We start from the raw sequence: 15721 nt of genomic DNA, 5'->3' as shown, positions 1-15721 counted from the left end.
ATATATTGCATATTTAAAATGCATGTATTAATAGAAATAAAAAACACATACTTGGGACAGTTTTTTCAGAATAAATGTATGAACAACTTTATTATATTATTGTCACAAACTGCTAGGAGTTGGATTGTGGTGTGGCAAGGCACAGACGCAGAGGGCGATGATGGCAAACAAAGTCTTTTAATAATAAAAAGAAAACAAGTTGACTTTACATTGGAGCATGCTATAAACAAAATCTCATAACACTTTAAAATACACAGACTAGGGATTAGAATCTAATATAATAGACGAGACAAGACACACTAAACAGACTAGCGGACTGAACACTAGGGACAATACATGCAAAGGGCTAAACACACACAAGACAGACTTTGCTAGGCCTACTAGCTGTTATGCACATTAGCTGTTAAGCTAGCTACTGTAGTAGCTAAACAGACTAATTGCTAACCAGGCTAGTAGCCAGAGACCCAAGGGGCGGACAGACTAGGTACACAGCAAACTAGGTAGGAAACAGACTAAGAACTCTAAAAGGTTAGTGGCTAAACAGGTTAGTACCTAAACAGACTATGATGTAAACAGACAAGGAGACTAGACAGACTTAGATCTAAGCAGGTTAGTAGTGCACGGGTAGTATTTATACAGACTAAAAACTATACATGCAGAGGAGGTTACTCACACGAGGGTAAACACACAAGGCTAATCTCCTAGAGGCTAAGGAGACATAGACTGCTAGGAGACAAAGAGACATACTAACTTAAGACAAATATAAACTTTACTTAAAGCTCCAGAAACGAAAATGCCAACAATAATTAAACAAACTAAAACAAAACCCACTTAACAGAGCTCACATTAATGCTCGACCCAGTTTCTCAGAACAACCAGCTATTTATAACAAGAGTGACGAGCTACCTCGTTCAGGTGAGCACCCGCATCACCTGACCGAGGTGCCTTCTGGGAAACTGAGTCTACCAACAAAAACTACAAACTAAACAGTGCCCTCTAATGGGCAACCCTCACAATTATACACATTCTTCTCATTAAATGACCATTTTACTAAAAAAAAGGTGTTTTCAAAAGCTTGCTAATATTTTATTACTGTTTTTACTAAATATTACTATTTTTGGAGTTTTCAATTAATTATGGAATTCAAGTCATGAATCAATAGCAAATATCATAATAATGCTTGTAATTTTATTTTTAGACAATTTATATCTTCTCAGTCCACATTTTCCACTAATTTTATCTTAAGGTGGATCCCATTGAGAGATCTAAGCACTATTCGAGGAATCATCTTTGGAATATTTTCTGGATCTTTGATCAGGACATACTTCCTCAGTGTCAGAGCCACGGCCACTTTCATCTCATTCATAGCGAAGTTCTGGCCAATGCAGTTTCTACATTGAATGAAGATAATATCATAAATAATTAACAAAAACAAACAGCTTACTGACTGATCTTGACAGGTATAATCTGCCTAAGGTTACCTCTAAATAGGCACATGTTTAGGAAAGGCATCTGAAATTGTAAATAGAAGCAAAATATTGCAGCACTCAGACATGCCATGTACCAACACACTTCCTTTTCCAGACATATTTACTGCTACTACTGATTGTGTTTTAAAGTTTATAAAGACACCCACATCAGTCAAAGTTTGTGTTTTGTCTTTCCTAACTGCTGGAAGTGGAGTTTAACACCTGGATATGAAGTTGTGTGCACCATGTGAAGACAATCAGCAAAGGTACAAAATGACATACTATCTGCTAATGATGAATTCAAGCTAATTACTTAAGTGATTGAATTGCATTTTCCAGCTTTCTAGCAATTATATGCCAGACTGGATGTAGATTCTGATCTATTTTGTGTAGCTTATGACCGTAGGTAAAGCTATATTTTCTGTCCTCCAGAATTGTAAGAGCTCTTGTACCACCTACTGGACATATATTTGGTGACTCCGGCTCATGGGACAGGCTTAGGTGATTTCTAATAAGGGATTGTTTGTTTTTCATACAATCAGACGTAATAACATTAATATTATGGAGTGTCACCCATATTGTTGTTGAACCAGAAAGCCAGATAATTTATCTGCCACCCTAGTGTCTTCATGAGTGACCACATGTGTAAAGTCATAATTCATGTTAAAGATAATGACTGGGATAAAACCCTACTCTGTGCTAAAGATGTTTTTGAATTTAAATACATTTTATTTGATGAAATTTCTATTCAGTTACCTGTTAACTTTAAACAGTAAAAACCTCTGTAGATACAAACCTTGGTCCAGCTGAGAAAGGCACAAATGCATGGGGTGATCTCTCAGCAGTGTTCTCTGGCAAAAAGCGTAGCGGATCAAACGTCTATTAAACAGAAAAATGCACACCCATGATTCTTTATGGTAAAGTAGTAAACACTTAAATTGTTTATAGATATTTTAAGTTTAAAGATAAAAAATTATGTCACTAGTTAAAGCTGAACATATTGTAACCATTCATACAGTATCTCCCAGCACACACACACATACACACACACACACACACACACACACACACACTTTGGAAATAACCTGGACTTCGGACATTTTACATACAAAAGCTGCCTAGGCCCACACTCGCCTCCTCACTGCCTCACATCTCTACTATGCATTGCCACCAAAGTTGGACCCTCCGCGACTCACCATTAAGTTACCTGCCCAATGACCCAGATGAGATATCAAATGCCCAACAGGAAGAAAAGCATATAGCTCAACTGGCCACTGGAGAGTACCCCAGGAAGACATTTAACATTTAAGTGTGACATCACCTTCGAATACCACCAGGGGGCACTATATTGTAGAGGTCCTGTAAAACGAGGAGAAAGATTCCAACTGTTCGTCACACATTCTTTAACCCAGAGGTTCTTGCGCTACTACCATAAACCCACATCGAGCAGACATGGGGATGCTAAAAACCCTGTTGTGGCATCTAAATGACTGCTGGTGGCCCTCCGTTCACAAGGACGTCTGGCAGTTTGTCAATTCATGTAGTTTCTGCCAAAAGCTCAACACCATCAGTATGGGGACTAGTGGCTACCGGAGTTCCGCTATGCCTTTAGCTTCACAACCCCAGCAGAGCTACTGTTTGGCAGACCACTCAAGGGACCACTGGCTCGATGCATTACCATAACACACTTTTAACCAAGCAAGCTACACTTTCCGCGACAGCCAAATCACCACAGTGGTGAAAAAGAAACAGCACCCAAAAACACAAAAAGCCAAACATGCCAGATCCTACAATTCCCAACGGAACTATGCGCATGTAATACCTGGCGAACTAGTTTGGCCAAAGACTCGCCCACTTTTCTCGCCACATCAAGACACATGAAGTCACCTTACCTGGCTTAAAAGTGCAGCCAGTAAGAAGCGCAATGGGGTGAGAGTATGGAGATACAATGCTGTTTAAATTGACATTTTCAAGTATTTGCACACACACTGTTTGGAAATAACCTGGACCCCCCCACACACTCATCTTTAGTTGTATATACACTACCAATCAAAAGTTTGGGGTCACTTTCTAACTCCATGATCAGTCCTGATTTTTATTTCTTTCTACATTGTAAAGGAATGCTGAAGGCGTCCAAAAATGCATTAATCTCCTTTAAACAGTTAATGGTGAGATGTGTCTGCTACTTAGGCTCTGTAAAGACTTCATAACGCATCTAATCTGAGGTGCTGTTAATTGGTCATTTTTCAGGCTGATAACTCTAAATGAACTCCTCGTCTGCAGCAGAGGTAGGTTTTGGTCTCGACCTCCTGGGATGGCCTTCATGAGAGCCAGTTTCATTATGGTGCTTGACGGATTTTGCAAATGCACTTGACAATACTGTTCTTGCAAGAACTATTACAGAAAGGCTGACCTTTGTGTCTTAACATAACAACTAACTGTTGTTTTTGTTGTTGTTACGTAATTACCTAGTTCCATATATGTTATTTTATAGTTTTGAAATCCCCAGTTTTGTTGTAGAATGTAGAAAATAAGTCACTAAACAAAAACAAAGAAATTAGCAAGTGACCCCAAACTTTTGAACGGTAGTGTATTTTGTAAATATTGTTTCTTTCTTTGTTTTGGTGCACAGTTTGTTTTTTGTTTTTTTTGTATAATAAACATTTGGTTTGGTTTAATTGGTCATTGTGCTGGCTCTCTTGTTCATTGGTTTTAAAGCATTGCCGACACTTAAGATAAAGATCTCTAGATTCTTGTAACTCAGTTTAAAACAATCTTAATCTGATCGTTACAATATAGACTACAATCTTTAACATCCTGATTGTGAGTTTCTACAGTTGTAAGACTATAATTTTATACCTTTGGGTTTTCCCAAACTGTAGGGTTGTGATGAATTCCATAAATACTGATTCCAATAATACAACCTATAGAAAAGATAAAACAACTAAATGTTATAAGTAGTACTTTCTTTCGGATTATATCTTTACGAAGGAAGCACTGTATGCATGCAGTCACACAAAACACACAACCTGGTTGATTTTTAACCAAATTAGCTCTTAGATAAAGGTCATAAAGTGGTGTGAAAAACTATTTGCTTTTTCCTGATTTCTTATTCTTTTGCATGTTTGTCACACAAAATGTTTCTCATCAAACACATTTAACTATTAGTCAAAAATAACACAAGTAAACACAAAATGCAGTTTTTAAATGATGGTTTTTATTATTTAGGGAGAAAAAAAATCCAAACGTACATGGCCCTGTGTGAAAAAGTAATTGCCCCCTAAACCTAATAACTGGTTGGGCCACCCTTAGCAGCAATAACTGCAATCAAGCGTTTGCAATAACTTGCAACAAGTCTTTTACAGCGCTCTGGAGGAATTTTGGCCCACTCATCTTTGCAGAATTGTTGTAATTTAGCTTTATTTGAGGGTTTTCTAGTATGAACCGCCTTTTAAGGTCATGCCACAACATCTCAATAGGATTCAGGTCAGGACTTTGACTAGGCCACTCCAAAGTCTTCATTTTGTTTTTCTTCAGCCATTCAGAGGTGGATTTGCTGGTGTGTTTTGGGTCAAGATCACTTCAGCTTGAGTTGACGAACAGATGGCCGGACATTCTCCTTCAGGATTTTTTGGTAGACAGTAGAATTCATGGTTCCATCTATCACAGCAAGCCTTCCAGGTCCTGAAGCAGCAAAACAACCCCAGACCATCACACTACCACCACCATATTTTACTGTTGGTATGATGTTCTTTTTCTGAAATGCTGTGTTACTTTTACGCCAGATGTAACGGGACACGCACCTTCCAAAAAGTTCAACTTTTGTCTCGTCCACAAGGTATTTCCCCAAAAGTCTTGGCAATCATTGAGATGTTTTTTAGCAAAATTGAGACGAGCCTTAATGTTCTTTTTGCTTAAAAGTGGTTTGCGCCTTGGAAATCTGCCATGCAGGCCGTTTTTGCCCAGTCTCTTTCTTATGTTGGAGTCGTGAACACTGACCTTAATTGAGGCAAGTGAGGCCTGCAGTTCTCTAGATGTTGTCCTGGGGTCTTTTGTGGCCTCTCGGATAAGTTGTCTCTGCGCTCTTGGGGTAATTTTGGTCGGCCGGCCACTCCTGGAAAGGTTCACCACTGTTCCATGTTTTTTCCATTTGTGGATAATGGCTCTCACTGTGAGTCCCAAAGCTTTGGAAATGGCTTTATAACCTTTACCAGACTGATACAGTAGATCTCAATTACTTTTGTTCTCATTTGTTCCTGAATTTCTTTGGATCTTGGCATGATGTCTAGCTTTTGAGGTGCTTTTGGTCTACTTCTCTGTGTCAGGTAGCTCCTATTTAAGTGATTTCTTAATTGAAACAGGTGTGGCAGTAATCAGGCCTGGGGATGACTACAGAAATTGAACTCAGGTGTGATAAACCACAGTTAAGTTATTTTTTAACAAGGGGGGCAATCACTTTTTCACACAGGGCCATGTAGATTTTTTTTTCTCCCTTAATAACGTAAACCTTCTTTTAAAAACTGCATTTTGTGTTCAATTATGTTATCTTTGACTAATAGTTAACGGTTTTTGATGAGCAGAAACATTTAAGTGTGACAAACATGCAAAAGAATAAGAAATCAGGAAGGGGGCAAATAGTTTTTCACACCACTGTATAACGCTATACAAATGTATTGTGTGCATTGTATAATTAAGTATGATGTATTTATGTTAAATTGGATTAAGATAAATCAGGGGCCAATAACAAGTGACAATTATTATGTGTAAATTACAGCAGGTATATTAATTAAAATATTTACTGTCTTATTAATATAAGTGTTTTTTTTTTTTAGTTCTAAGCGAGGGACAATGGTAATTGTAAAGTAGTATTATTTTCTTTTAATTACTCGCTCAGGCAAAATTGGGGGCGGTATAACACACTCGGAAGGACGGAGTACCTCCCATCCCTTTTCTCTGAAAGAGCTCAGCCAATTAGCTCATCCCAGGCCCCCGCTGCAGGAGGCTACAGCATCACATGGGAATCGAACTAGCAATCTAAGGATTATAGGGGGAGTACTTCACCCCTGTGCCACTTCGGGGCATAGTATAGTAATTTTAATTTATGATTCTTGATCATAGCAACTTGCACATGCAATTCAATCTACTAAAATGTCTATAAGGGAACAGTTCCATAGTTACTTTAGGGTTAGTAGGCTATAATATCATGAATAGAGTTAACTTACCTGCAGGAGCTGTTTTTCCATCAAAAAAAGTAATAGGCTTGCTCAACATTCGTCCAATGTCCGGAACAGGAGGGTACATACGCAGGGATTCCTTAATGCACATTGTGGTGTATGGTATTTTACTGAGGTCCTCCCTAAAATCCATACAGTGAGTTAGAGACCCAAAGAGACGAAAAAATCCAAAAAGAATCAGTGTTAAATAGGGATTAGTGGGTTTCATCAGTTAAGTAAAAGCAACACCTGAGCCTGTATTAACTAAGCGTCTCAAATTCACTCGTAGGATGTGTTCTACTCTTTTTTTCAACAGGGTGTAGGACTGTGCCAAAGAAAATGTATGATGACACGAGAGCCGTAAAGTAGGCTGTACATTATAGTGGGTTGTATGTACATACTTTATACAAACAGTTAGCTTTTGTATCCTAATCAGACTTCTCTAATCACAACTGTTTCAAGCCCATATAACAGAACTGTGTAGGACTGTCAAGCGAAACTGGAGAGAGGATGAGAGCATTTTGCTTGCGGAGGAAGTGGTAAGATGTAAAGAAATAATTTAAGCAAAATTTTGCTGTTCTCCTATCGCATAAGAGACAAAGTGAGTGGAGATAATTTGGGAAAGCATTAATGCCTCCTGACTGTTTGCCACACTTAGCCCACGAGGAGTTTGGAAAAATGGGGGTACTCCGTGCTAATGAAGTGATGAAGTGCTGCCTATAACAGGGAATCTAAAAAAAAAACTGTTGTGTACACTGTTGTGTGTTTATATATAAATTTGCTTATTTTAATGTGTGTGCCATGGGTGATGCAGCTGTTTTTTTTATTGATTTCACGCTGCGTGGTGGGAAATGTATGAATCTGCACATGATCTGAGGTGCTGTAAGAGAAGTGTTTAATTTATTATTTCCGACACTGTCAGCTGTATCACTGTCAGCTGTATCACTATTTCAAAGCTGCAGCTTTGCTGTTACTACACACGTAGTAGCCGAGATGGCAGCGCGGCAGTAGCACGCAGCGGCCGCTCCGGAGCCAAAATGGTGCTAACCACAAGATTAGATTTTAGACACATTATTTCTTAAACCGAAAGCCCCTAAACTGGTTTAAACGTCACTAAATCTAACGACTGAGTCTCTGTGGTTGTACATGAATGATGGCCACTACAGTCACTAACATCATTTCACAACAGCTGTGGCCAGATCAGATCGTATTAGCCTGGAGGATCGGCCTAAGGTTTGGCCATATACACACATAGAAATCATATATATAATAGTAGAAATAAGGTTGAAATGGAAGTATGCTATGTTTTTGCTAGTGCACATGTTTCACAAATACACATTAATATTTAGATTCAAAGTCATCAATACTATTTAAATGTAAAGTTTTTCACTTATTCAGAGATGTTTATTATGAAATAAACAAGCATATTGATCTATTTACTGTAAATGTTTCTTATTGCTCCATAACCAAAAAAAGTACCCTGGCGAAGTTTAAGCTATTGAGGACAGAGGCTACAGAAGTGGACTTGCCACCAGAGGTTTATCTGCCACCTGTTACACTCAATCCCACTCCTCTCTCGGGTCCCTGTGCTCCAACGGATACAGCAAAACCTGCCAAAGGTAAGCTTACTCCTTCTGTATTTTTCTAGGTCCTGTGTAACTGGCCATTGTGATTTCTACTTATATTTTCATATAAATGGCATAAAAGAAATTAGGTTGAGACAAGACAAGAAAGAAAATTAGTATTCAACACATTACCTGGTAATGCTTGACTTTAGCCGCTAAATGGCAGCAAGCCCGTGTGAGAAAATAAAAACCTTCACAATAACATATGTATATCCTGGTGAAGGTAAAAAAATTGTATCTGAAATTTGCAGAGATAACCGTTTCATTCATTAATTTATTGAGTCAGTCATCTTTTATACTGCTTATCCTGCGTACAGAGTCACAACACTTACTCTACTCCTAAAAGTAAGACCAAAATTGCATCAATTAAAATTGCGATTCCTTACTCTTAGACACTTAGTCAATATGGGCCCTGAGCTACACTAATATAAACAGATAATCTAGAACTGTAACCATTTTGCTTATAATATTTCCCTGTCTAATATACTATTGTTATCACTATTATAATAAAAATGACTGTACCACTCTATGGTGTCCTTTCCCATCAACACTTGCTGGATCTCCTCCCTGCACTTCTGCTGATGATCAGGATTACAGGCCAAGCTGTAGAAGATCCAGGAGATACCACTGGCAGTAGTGTCATGTCCCTCAAACATAAAAGTGTCCACCTCAGCTCGAATGTCTTCATCTGACAAGCCTTGCTGCTGCTCATCCTACATGAGAAAAAAAAAAAGAAACATTCTTTTGTCAGGGTTTAAGGGATGTGGGTGAGGCATAGCTGCAAAGGTAGAGACTGTGTAATAAACAAAAACACAAAACAACTAAATGTGTAACTAGGCAGGAATGAGAACAAATAATATCACAGACAACAAATCAGTTGTAAAATGGTACATAACAGTATTAATCCAGATGCAAGACAAAAACAAATACAAACCCCAGGTCAATTTATGCCACTCCTATAAACAAAATACAGATTGTGCTCAATACAACACATGACAGAAGTGCATTCTTGGAAATGTCCTAGTCCTAGGAAAAAGTCCACGTCAAAGTCTATAAAAACCCACCAGGGTTATTCCTAACATAACATTGCCCCCATAGACCTCCCCCCAAAAATTGTGGGACCGTATATCCAAGACAACCCCCCCAAAGTCCTTTGTCAGGCTTCACGAAACTGAAGCAGACAGCAGAGTAAATGTAAATGCCATACCACTGCCTCCAATCGGTAGAGCACACAGACTGTCTTCCAATCCGGGATGCAGAGCAAAAACAGAGTCCTCAAATCTGGGGAGAAGTCTAGCCTGCTCTACTAAAAGTCCTCGTAAGTGGGAGGTGGAGCAAACATAGCATCCTTAAATCCCTATGGCCGAGCAAATAAGACGTCTCTCAAACCGGGAAGCACGGCAGAGACAAAGTCCTTCAACCAGGGTGGTAAAGTATCAACAAAATCCTTTAACCCGGGTGGCGGAGCAAGCAAAATGACTCCCAACCTGGGAAGGGAGACAGGAACAAGGACAATATCCTCTAAAAACCAGGAGGCGGGGCAGGGACGAGATCCTCAAAACTCGGAGGCGGGGCAGGGAGCGGCTTGAGCAGCGCCTTGGGTTGAGCAGGGTTTTCAGAGCAGACTGGGCCCTCATCAGGATTCTCATAGAAGACAGGGACCTTAGCAGCATTCTTAGAGCAGACAGAGATTTCAGAGCAGACTGAGCGTTCAGAGCAGAAAGAGTAGACTGGGCATTTAGAGCAGACAGAGTAATAAGAACAGGGTGGGCCCTCTACAGGGTTATCACAGCAGGCTGGGCCCTCTACAGGTTTCACTAAGGTTAACTGGAACAGTGTTGCAGAAATTACTCAGAGTCTCGGGTTTTGTTCCCAGAAAATAACGACTTTAATTATCAGACAGTAAAAGCCGGAGTCTGCAGAGTGAACTGAGTTTCTAATCCGTTCTCCCCATTATATAGACTTGATCCCAACATTGTCCACTATACATTTCCCACTCCACAATGTGGTGGACGAACTGAGAAGTATCTTTAGTCACAGACGCACCGGCTTAAAGTGTTCCACCGGACGCCACAGAAAATCCTTCCTTCCCACTGCCATCAGACTCTACAACTCCTCCCTCAGTCACACACCCACACAGTAATCCGTGCAATAGCCTGCTGCTTTAGTGCTCAGTGCATTATTTTTGCTATGATGTGCAACAGTCTACTATGTGCAATACTATGCAATGTTCTTACCAGGTGTTAAAACATTATTATGTGCAATATTATTTGTTCTCTAAATGGGTGCTAAATCACTTTATTACTTGCAATAACTTATGTGCAATTGTCTTCATGTGCAATATTATTACTACTTGTTTAATATTACTTTTCATTATTTAATATTACTTAATAGTATTTAATTACTACAAATTTTCGAAAGTGCAATAACTTATACTTAACTTCCACTTATGTCAGTAGTTTTTCCACTCAGCTGCGGGACTTACAGATAGATACAGTAGATATTGTGTATAGCATAGTCTGCATAGTCTGTATATTGTATTGTGGTTGTTTTCTTTTTACAGATTTTATTCAGATTTTATTTAGATTTATTCTATTTTATTTACTTTTATTTAATATTGTTTTTGTGTCTCTGTGTGTTTGTGTGTTATGGCAGTCATCACATAAGCAATTTTCTGCGTGATCAATAAAGTTTTCTGATTCTGATTCTACATGCTCCCCCAGCAGCTTAGCCCAATTAGCTAGATTATCCTACACAACCAGGTCCATGTGTGCAGTGTCTTATGAGCAGTGAAAGAAGTGTGGGGTGAGATGTAGATTTTTAACGTTTAGGAGTATGCGGGTGAGGAGTTAAGTAATGGACAAAGTTCAGCATCCTAAAAGCTTGATGGAAAGCCCTGTGGAAAAAGCCAAGTGAAAGCAGTGCATTTTGAGAAATTAGGTCTATAAGTCTATACACAAAAATAAAGTCTTTGGATGACAAGCCTGCCAGGGTTATTCCTAAACATCTCTCTCCCAAATGTTAACAATTTATGATAAAGCACATAATTAAAATTAACTTTCATTACCGAAAAATATGAAAATTGATACAAACCATAAAGGGTATACTTACACATACAGTACATTACAATAATAGTATATACAGTAGACCTCCCCAAGCCCCCCCCCCAAAAAACCCCAGAAATTTCCTTAACCCATTAGATACACTTTCAAACATTTAATGCTGTCACGGATTGGAACGGCAGTGGTGGATCCAAGCGCAGGTGAAGAATCAGAATGAATTCCTCATGGTTTATTGTGATGATATTTAGTTGATATAGTGCATGAGGCAGATGTTGCAAATGGTAGGGAGACTTTGTTGATGTGTTTAGTAATGGTGTGGCTTGAGAATGGGCTCCAAACTAATCTATGGATCTGGGAAACATGGAATGTGGGATTAACTTGGCGCATGGACAGTGGCCAGTCTGACAGAGCATAGGTTGATGATGTGGGTAATTGTGAATGAGGCAATGAATCTTGGTGAGAGCTTCTTGAGTTTTCAGTTTCCTTCTCCTGGGTGAGGAACAGAGATGGTTGGTACCTGAGAGTAATTAACTTCAAATATAAAGTAAAAAATGAAACAAATTAACCTGCACTTTACCTTTAAAAAAATAAAAATTAATCCTGACAGATAAGTTCGTTCGTCCGTGCAGACGTTGTGTATGTGTGTGAAGCTAAAGTAAGGAGACCCTCAACTCTCCCCCTTCTTGTCTTACACAGTTACCCTTTCTCCACTCCTTTTACACACACGCACGCACACAACGGAAACACTGCTTTATTGGAAAAATAAACAAGCAAATCTACAACATCAGCTTGGATACTAAATTATTGGGTTTACTGTTGCTGCCCAGAAAGAATAGTGGCCTTTCAGCAGCTTAGTGCTTTACAATAAGTAGCTCTGCTTTCAAGGTAGCAAATGACTTTTGTAGCGCATCTTTTGCCTACTAATCAGAGAAGATGGAAAAGAAACAAGAAGGTACTGGTGATGACATACCCGAGCACATAGAAGAATATCCAGAAAGTCTAAATATCTCTTCAGCTGAGCATCGTCCTGTTTATTTTTCTCATTTAAAGTTTCTCTTCTCTGTCTTATGACTTTATCTGCAAGGTTAAAAAGCCAAATTTTAATAGATTACACTGATTGCAGCCTCTATCAATCTGACCAATGGTATTCACATATACTTTACCTGTATGGGTGTGTGCAATTTTGCATGCTTTTCTGTATCTGAAGCCATGCGGACTCATGTGAAAAATTATGTCATTGTGATATGGAAAGACACGAAATCGTAGATTAACAAGGTTACACAGTTCATACACTGCCTTTATGTATGGGTTGGACCTGCGGAAAAGAGTGCAGTGTAATTATTACACTACTTGACATATATTAATATTAATTATATTTTAATTTACCCAGGTTTTCGCTTTTAACCCACTTCTCTGTCTGGCAGTTGCTTTGACAGCTAAAGGCACACTTCATTATGCTGTCCAGTGTCATCAGACTAACATGCTGAAAAAGTTCAAAGGTCTGCCCTGTTCTTGCATACACTTCCCACTTGTCCTTTGGAAAAGGGTGATTATTAGGAAACACACTTGTTGCACAAATCAAATGGTAAAAGTTTCATTTTATGTTACAAATTAACATGTAGCTAACAAGCCAAAGATTAACCTACAAGCATAACATTGGCTGAATCTGCCATTAGCTTTACATAAGGCTTTAAGATCTCATAATGGAAGCCTGGTGTGAGAAGCCGCCTATGGCGAAACCATTTCTGCCCATCATTAACAAGTAAACCTTGTCCTGAAAAGAAAGAATAAATCCAATGTTCATAACTGCTCAGTGTGTTTATATTGCAATGTTTAACTAGCACAAACATTTGAGCCAGGTCTAACTGTGCCAGAGTGCTGTAAAAAGAGTTATGCAATAGGGGTTACATTACACATGCTAGCATAATTACATAAATATTACTGTAATGAAATTACTGACCAAATAAATATTGACTCCATTTGATTTTTCTTAACTGTAATGTAACATTTATAATTATTGAAACAATCCCCCCCCCTTTATTGAGTTTCATTTGAAATTTACATCTGTAATGCAATGAATTCACCATGTTTAAGGTTTGGTTTCAGATTTATCAATCATGTGCACAAAATGCCAGTGATAGTTATACATTGAACTGCATGTCCTGCACATGTGAATGTAAATCTTAACTTTACCTATCCAAGGAATAAGAAATCTATATCCAAAGTCATCCTTTGGTCCTATAAAGCAAGAAAGCAATGATGACAATTAAAGTGACTAATTTATAGTTTATCACACAGTTTAATTCATCTATAGACAAAGAATATTTTCACCTGATGTTGCCAGAATGGGCTTGATGTAAGATGGATGATGGACAATCAGAAATATACTATCTGGGGAAAACTGCATTGGGAAAGCAAAGGGATATTGTTCTCCCCATTTGGGTATCTTATCCAAATCTGTTCCATCTTGCTTAAACTGCAAAACAACACGATTAGTCTTCAATAAATTGCGGTAGAATGAAATATTAATTTTAGTTGTTGTCTGAACCACCCTAAATAAAAACAAATTCTCAGGGTTTCTGAGACTAAATCATAGCTATATCTTTGTGGACACATGGAAACCTCTCTAAAACAGCAGCAATGTTGGAGAGTTCTACATACAGTAACATAAGGATGTCCCTAAAATAAGTTATACAAATGTACCAGTTTTGTTCCTATGAACATATGAAATGCAATTCACACTGTAGTATGGTATTTTTTAATTATTTATTTATTTTTGGAACAGCCTAATCATTTTAGAAGTAACGTAATAAACTTAACAAGTAAGAGTTTGTGCCATGAGACTTTGGACAATAGAAATAGGTAAGGGGTTAAGTTCCGTATCACTAGTTTATAGCCTGTGTGTGGCTTTTCCCTCTGCAAACTATTCAGCTGAAGTAAAGAATTTATAATCTGATATAAGCCTTTACGGTAGACCACAGCTATATTTTCAAAAGCACGTTTAAACAATGACACATTATTATTGGAGGTTAAATTACAATCTGCTGTGGCGATCCCTCATAGACAAGTCCAAAAGAACAACATGAATAGTGGGATAAATTGTGCTCTGTTTGACAAACTTTAATTAAATATTTTTTATTTTTTATTATATTATTTATTTATTATTGTTCACTCCTACCTCTGGGATGTGTCCGAAAAGCCAGTGACCAGGAGGTCCAGGAAACTGCTTCAACGCATGCTTCCACTGATTTCTCCTTATCGACCATTTAACAAGTACTGCTGAAATGTAGATAATGCACAGCACCGCCAGGACATGATAGAAGCAAAACTCGTCAAAGTTTAACCATGTTAGTTTTGCGAAATAGTTATACAGCTCCATATTTAGCTCGAGCCGCAGCCTACCAACACTCTGCTGTTCTTGCTAATATTAAGACACACACATGCGCGCACGCACACACACACCCACACCCACACATACATACGTACATAAACACGCACAATGAGAGAGGGAAGGAGAGAGAGAGAGAGAGAGAATTAAACACACTTTATAAGAAACAATGATAAATATTTTTTACTTTATTCATGTATCAAGTGTTATTTACATATTTACAGTGTTTAGTTATTTTTTTTTAGTAAAATAACACGCTTACACATTAAACATTGATTTGCAGTCCTGTTTAGTGATCGATTCTATGGTGGACGTCTCTCTTTTTGTTCTGTTTGACACCAAGTGTCAGTGGTGGTGTGCTACAAAAGCGCATTGCATTAAACACAATAAAAAAAATCACGGGACTTATGTCATAATTATGACATCCTCATCTCATAATTATGACTTTCTATCTCATAATTATGACATCCTCATCGCATAAAGACATAATGACATCCTCATCTCATAATTATGACTTACTATCTCATGATTATGACATCCTCATCGCATAATTATGACATCCTCATCACATAATTATGACTTACTATCTCATAATTTTGACATCCTCATCTCATAAGTATGACTTACTATCTCATAATTATGACTTACTATCTCATAATTATGACATCCTCAGCGCATAATTATGACTTACTAACTTATAATTATGACATCCTCATCTCATAATTATGACTTACTAACTAATAATTATGACTTACTATCTCATAATTATGACATCCTCATTGCATAATTATGACTTACTAACTCATAATTATGACTTACTATCTCATAATTATGACATCCTCATCTCATAATTATGACTTACTATCTCATAATTATGACTTACTATCTCATAATTATGACATCCTCATTGCATAATTATGACTTACTAACTCATAATTATGACTTACTATCTCATAATTATGAC

The 15721-nt window shown here is 37.9% G+C and overlaps 1 protein-coding gene across 1 annotated transcript; it reads right to left on the bottom strand.

The window, feature by feature from the left end:
- Nucleotides 1-133: 133 nt before the first annotated feature.
- Nucleotides 134-14795, bottom strand: LOC128520895 (cytochrome P450 4A4-like). The gene is made up of 12 exons (XM_053495332.1): nt 14548-14795; nt 13701-13845; nt 13563-13607; nt 13016-13143; nt 12779-12903; nt 12533-12684; nt 12340-12446; nt 8830-9020; nt 6692-6825; nt 4329-4393; nt 2266-2348; nt 134-1391 (listed from the first exon to the last, which is right to left on the bottom strand). The coding sequence occupies exons 1-12, from the start codon at nt 14746-14748 to the stop codon at nt 1214-1216; spliced, it is 1554 nt and encodes a 517-aa protein (XP_053351307.1). The 5' UTR covers nt 14749-14795; the 3' UTR covers nt 134-1213.
- Nucleotides 14796-15721: the final 926 nt, after the last annotated feature.

This window comes from Clarias gariepinus, chromosome 4 (assembly GCF_024256425.1).
Source record: "Clarias gariepinus isolate MV-2021 ecotype Netherlands chromosome 4, CGAR_prim_01v2, whole genome shotgun sequence".
Taxonomy (NCBI): domain Eukaryota; kingdom Metazoa; phylum Chordata; class Actinopteri; order Siluriformes; family Clariidae; genus Clarias; species Clarias gariepinus.
Note: the sequence above shows the minus strand (reverse complement) of the source record. Positions and strands in the feature narration are given on the sequence as shown.